Source organism: Oryzias latipes, chromosome 5 (genome assembly GCF_002234675.1).
Source record: "Oryzias latipes chromosome 5, ASM223467v1".
Taxonomy (NCBI): domain Eukaryota; kingdom Metazoa; phylum Chordata; class Actinopteri; order Beloniformes; family Adrianichthyidae; genus Oryzias; species Oryzias latipes.
In genome coordinates, this window is record NC_019863.2 from 23,324,654 (window position 1) to 23,331,174 (window position 6,521).

General features: G+C 39.8%; 1 protein-coding gene across 1 annotated transcript in view; it reads right to left on the reverse strand.

Moving 5' to 3' along the window:
* LOC101163895 (carbohydrate sulfotransferase 11) overlaps positions 1-6,242 on the reverse strand; it is a 17,225-nt gene extending 10,983 nt beyond the window's left edge. Inside the window, exon 1 of the mRNA XM_004068937.4 lies at positions 5,722-6,242. Within this exon, the coding sequence (XP_004068985.1) occupies positions 5,722-5,815 (94 nt within the window). The 5' untranslated portion in view covers positions 5,816-6,242. The remainder of the gene's footprint in view (positions 1-5,721) is intronic.
* Between the last annotated feature and the right edge of the window lie 279 nt (positions 6,243-6,521).

Consider the following 6,521-nt stretch of genomic DNA (forward strand, 5'->3'; position numbering starts at 1 on the left):
TGGAAATCCTTACAAAGCAAACTGCACAGAAAGACATTTAAATTTGGCACAATGGGGATCATGGCGACCGAATCCCACGTGTAGAGCAAGAAACAATAAACTCTGGTAGGTGTAAAATTTAATTGTTCTAAAAAGGACTTAAAATTCCTTTAATTCAACTTCTGCAAATATGTAGATACTCTATAAATAACCAAAAAAAAAAAACGAAGAATTATTAATGAAACAGTTTAGGCACCAACTTTATTAACCATTATTGAGCTCGGAAAAGTTTTGTGTAACGATGACTTAGCGTAAGAGGTATTGTGATGACAGAAAAACTGCGACAGAAAAAAAAGATGTGTTTTTCCTTTATGTGCCTCTTAGACGAGGTTTGATTTAAAAAAAAACACTAATTTTTTTTAAACATTTGTGGAAAGTTGGTTCTGCTGTCGTCATTCAGGTCCATCTAATGTGAGAGAGAGGTTACCGTAATCGCTATTATACCTGTAAATGTTTTTAAGCAAAAACAGAATAAAACATTTGTCATTTAGACGACTTTTCAGATGTTTGGCAGAGCTTTGCAGTGACTTAGAAACAGGGAGCTAAAAAGGACCAAAGCATTCCTCTGTCTAATACTTATTTTTCCTTGGTTGCACTTAAAAGCTGTAAATTTCTTTGCACGGTCAATGGGACATCGATCAATGAGGAAAAAAGCAAACCCTGGAGTCATGACCAGACTGCACAAATGACTGAGGTAAAAAAAAAAAAACTATATAGCAAGTATCAACTAAGAAATATTTAAGAAAAAAATAAAATAGATAGATAGATAGATAGATAGATAGATAGATAGATAGATAGATAGATAGATAGATAGATAGATAGATAGATAGATAGATAGATAGATAGATAGATAGATAGATAGATAGATAGATAGATAGATAGATAGATAGATAGATAGATAGATAGATAGATAGATAGATAGATAGATAGATAGATAGATAGATAGATAGATAGATAGATAGATAGATAGATAGATGTGCGCATGGCTCTGGTGGATCAGGAGTTGCTAAACACGTTGATGTGTGAGGGTGTGTGTGTGTGTGTGTGAGTGTGTGTGTCTTGTTTAGGCTGTAAACTGAGCTCAGTGTTTGGTTGTCACTGGGAAAAAAACTTCTCCAGCAGAAGAGAAAAGAAACACGGTCAGAATAAAAGTGGATGTTGTCGGTGTGGTCTCTGTTTTCTGAGCTTTACATGTCTTTATAGACCCATTGCAATAAAAATTGTGATTTTCATATTTTTACCTTGTTCTTGTGACATTTTTTCTTATGATGGAGCACAGATATAAAAAAAAAACCAAGCTCAAAATTGTTTCTCTGAGTATTTCTTTATTCAATTGTTGAAAATTAGGGCAGATGAAAAAATGCGGTTGGAAAAAATGTTATTTTTGTGACAGAAAATACACTGGGTGGGCCACAAGTAAAGATGAGGTGGGGTTACTCTGCGCTAAAAATCCCGCCTACAACTAAGAGTTGAATTTCTAATGAACTACTGCCACTTTACAGAAACTATATCCAAGAAAAAGACTGTTTTGTTTTGGATAAAAATTGTATAACTACAATTAAAAGACAACTGGGAAAACCTTTACAATCGATCATTGGAGTGGGACTTTAAAAGTGCAGATGGGTCACATTTGATTTGAGTTTTTTGGGGGGGAGTGGGGGCATTAGTAGGTGTAGTCTATTGATAAAACAATAACTTGTATGTAGGTGTACATCTACTTTTTTTTTTAAATATCTATCTTTAGAACTAAAAAAGTTTGAATGTCAACAGGAGTTTTAGAAACGAATAGATAGCTTCAGAAATGTATGTTCTGACTAGCTGTTTAAAATTAAAAATGGACGCAAGTTTTGTACCTAGAGCTCGAAAACGGTATTAAAAACTTACCTAGTGACACATGAGCAATGAGAGTTTAAAACATGGAAGTCCAAAGCACGCATATCTGTGTTTAATGGCTACTCGTTTAGCACGAAGAGCCTGAAAACGGTCTTGAAAACTTGCGAAGCAACCCACAAACACAAGAGTTTTAAATGCAAAAGCCCAAACCGTGCATTTTTGCACATTCAATAGACACATGTTTTGCATGTAAAGCCCAGAACCGGTCTTCAAAAGTTGCATAGCGAAATGTGAATGCGAGAGTTTTGAGCACGGAAGCGGGAAATGCGCATCTATAGGTGTTTACATCGACTTTTGATTGTAAGTGGTCGCTTGCCAAGCCCAGTGTGAACATAGCTTTTTGTATGGATACAACACTTTACATCAAGTCATGCCAGTTCTTTACTTTTTATGCAATTACTTGCTAATACAAATGATGTGCCAATGTACAGTTCACCAAAAACTGAAATTTCTTAACAATGAAAGACACACTTGTTGCGTAAAATAGCCGCAGGAGGTTCTTGGATTCTTACTGAGCTAAAATACAAACCGGCAGCTGGTCTTAATGAAGTTCAGAAGAAGCTTCTGCTGATGCTGTGTCATGAATATGCAGCTGGGGGAGGGGGGGCCCTGACCTGTCAGCAGCGGGCCCAGGATGGCAGAAGATCTAACATCAGCTGGGCACAAAGAAGTTGTGGAAACAGCCAACTGTGCAGGAGGGCCCGATGTGGAAACCAGATCTGAATGTTCCTTTGTGTCTCGTTTTGTTCTGACCCGTCACATCCAGATGTTCTCCGCAGAAGGAAGGGACCGAGATGTGCTGCCATGCGCAAGATTCTGACCAAACGATTGTTTTAATGCGACAAAACTGGCCGAGCGGCCGGGCCTCAAGACTCGCCTCAGGTTGGGGCAAAAAAAAATAACCAACCAGAACAAATGACATGATAGCTGTCACTTTACATCTGTATTTGTGCTGTCACATGTGAATCGCTGCTTTCACTGCCATAACAGAGGAAGAGCTATAAAACACGACACCACATTCCTGCAGCGCACGGTGCTCCGGTTCCTCGCCATCTGTTCCAAAGCTACCATCAGTAAAAAGTTGAATGAAGTAAAAAAAAAAAAAAAAGTAAATAAAAGGTATAGATCCTGAAACCCTCATTGTTTTTATGCAGCATTCCTGTTTTATATGCCTGTTCTTGCAGCTCAGAATTGTCTTTGAGGAATGACCTTTCGCCCAGATTGGGCTGAGAAGATGTTTCCGAGGCGGACGGGGCTTAACAGAACTGATCCACCGAACAGCTTTAATGCCTCAAACATAAACGGCGCTCCAAGAGTAATCTATCGACACGAATCCACGCAGCAGAGTCCACCTCTGCATATTTGACCCGAGGCAACATCAGGATCACACATGATGACGACAGCAAAATCCTCAACAACAACAACACATTTGTGCCAACGCTTTTTATACCAGTGAGCATAAAAGCCTTTCTCTAGGTTAAAGGTTAAGAAGTGGAAACTTTCATTCTCATCTGCTGAATAAAAGTCAAAACAGCTTAGATCAAAAGGAACACAATTCAATGAAGGCCAAATAGTTAAAAACCCACTTCGATCAACTATTGATCTACTTTGAAAGCGTTCCCAGAGGTTGTTTAATTACGAAGATGCCGTTTTTAGCCCAAATCAAAACAACTGTATGGTTTTCTAGGACATAGTTTCTGCAGAGAGGCAGTAGGTCGTTAGAAATTCACCTCTCAGTTGTGGGCGAGACATGGAGTGTCTCTCCTTCTCCACTTGTGGCTCGCCCAGCTCATTTTTTACAAATGGCCTTTTTTCGTCTGCTCCTGATTCACAACAATTTCAATAAAGAAATACTTTTTGGGATAAGGTAATTATGAATTTTATAATTTCACCAACTATAATCGTCTTTTAGAGACATGTTTTTTAGCAATCATCATTAACATTTACTTCTTTCTCTTAACTCCATCGTTTTTTTCTGTTTGACAGACTTTTCTGTATTATCTTTTTTGTTTTTTGTTCAAAACTGATGTGTGTGAGATATTTTTTAAACTTTCTACAGGCACGTGATAGTATTTTTATGTCTCGACTGGTCCTTTTTAAACTTTTAGAGGCATAGTATTTTTGTCTGAATGTGTTGTAAAAACACAATTTAGGTGTTTCTTTGTTTTTATTATTAAACTGGACGATTACTCTCTTTATCTAACTATTTCAAGTCACAGTTTTCAACTTGAAAATATTTTTCCCCCTCCCACCTCTGTTTAAAGCTGAGCTAAAGATCATTTTCAACTTTCCTAAGAAAACAGTTAAAAGGTAAAGTCAGCTAAAACTCATTAACAGACTTTATGCCCAGTTATTTAAAAAATCATTTTGTTCTGGATTTAACGGTACGTTGTGAATTACTGACAGACTGCATGAAGTTCCCTTTTTAACGTCCAATAATGCATTCCAATTTGGCAAACTATGACAAAATCCTTTGTGCTGCTTTCCAGAGTTTAGTGATGTTTTAATATGATAATAAAGAAAGGATGCAACAATTGAAGTCTAAACTTTATCCAAATCTCTAAAACAATTTTTTAGCCTTAAGAGTAAAATAAGTCACAGTTTTTTCTGGAACATTTTAAAACTAAACTACTACTGACGGATAGAAAGATCGTTTTTTTTTGTCAATGTGCTCCAATTACAGAACTGCTGTCCTGATCAATAATGATCAATAATGATGACGAGGAGGGAAAAAAAAAGACCACAGATGCTTTAACCATCCATACCTGCAACGGCCCTCAAAAACGTCCCTGAGCGACACCTGAGACGGCTCTTTCATGGACGGCGAGTAAACACGGACACGTCCAGGACGGACTGAGCCCTCTTTAGAAGGCTCCCGTGGACTGCATGCTTTTCGGGCCCCTGACACAGCAGAGGGCGTCTGAATGAGGCTATTGTATGTGGCAGGGGTGGTGGTGGGGTGAACCTGGGAGAGGTGGAGGCACATCGCAGCGTGGGTCTATACCCTTCCACCAACCTTCCCCCCGGATCAGAGGAAACTCTCGGATAATCAGTTTGGCAGAAACACGGTTTTCTGACAGACATCTGGAGCTGGCAGGGAAATGAGGACACAGGCAGACTTAAGGAAAAAGAAGTCCATTCACGATCATCCTGATTTTTATCCTTTCAATATTTTTATAATGGGGTTATGGGGATAATATACATATTTTCAATGTCAATTTTCAATTTCCTAAATCATAAATTAAAACAATAAGAAAAAGCAGTGATTTATTACACAGAAATGGCATTTTGAGACACAAAATAACAGATTTAATCACTGTTTGTGCTTTTTTTCATCAAATGTATTTACATTTTCTACTTTAAAAATACTGATCTCTAAGGTTGATTGTTGATCAGATATGTAATATTTTGAATTGGATGGGTTTCCAATGATAAATTAATGGATTTAAATTCAAATCTAGAAATGGAGCTTTTCAGCAAACTCACTTTAAATGAAATAAACGACATTTTTAGATCCAATCATGACGTCAGACATCTGGATCGATTGGCTCAATTGGGAGCGATAGAGGGATGGATCCCGGAGGGGACGGATCGATACCCCACGCTGATTGCTGCGTTCTAGTCCACGGTCCACCCCCCACCCTGAAAGCGCGGTGGGGTTGTATAGCAGGGTGGGTGACGTTCACGCGGACAAAAGAGGACACGCTGGCCCGCTGTGCAAACACACAGGCCGGTGCGTGTGAGAGCGCGCGGGGCAGCGAGCGCGCGGCGCTCGGTGAGGAGGCTCACCTGGCTTCAGGCTGCTGTTGAAGTAATAGATGATCATGATGAAACATCCCAGACACAAGGCGAAGAGCGCGCGGGTCACCCTCGCTCTCCTCATTCTGACTCTCCGTTAAACCGCCGACTTCCTCCGCTGAGAAGCATCGATGATCCGGGTCCCGGTCCTTTCCCCGACCACCATCCCGGTTGCTGGAGGAGCCCCGCGAGCCCCGGCTGCAGACCGCTCCGTCCCGCCGTCTCTGCTAGCCCCGCGCGCCCGCGGCAGGCTGCCGTGGCAGACGCTTCATGACTGACCCCGGCTGACGTTTCACCCCCGTCCGCCCAAACGTGCGGGGCTTCCAGCGAGGTGGGGCTGCAGCTCACGCAGTTCCGGCCAGGCCTTTCAAAGTAAAAGCTTCACAGATGATTCGGTGTCGACAAATGGAACGACGTGAATCTGAGAGATTTCCTCCGCTTTATGACTTTTTAATAGAAATAGCAAAGGGGAGTCGCATACATGCTGCAACAGAAAAAAAAGAAGAAGAAAACACAACAGCCCTACGATCGGATGCATACATAAATAATCAAATGTTCAAAATAAAACATTTTGAAGGAATGTTTTCTAATCTTTACCTTTTTTTTATTTTACTTTTAAAAGTTTATATTTCCTCGATAATAATACCATATTTACAGTACAGTGAAGAATGTTGGGGAAATACTTACAAAACAAATTTACAGTGTTTGTAAATCTTACAACAAAAGGGGATTCGAACAGTTCATGGTGTGGATTATGGGAACACATGCACAGTTTATTGAAATTATGAGAA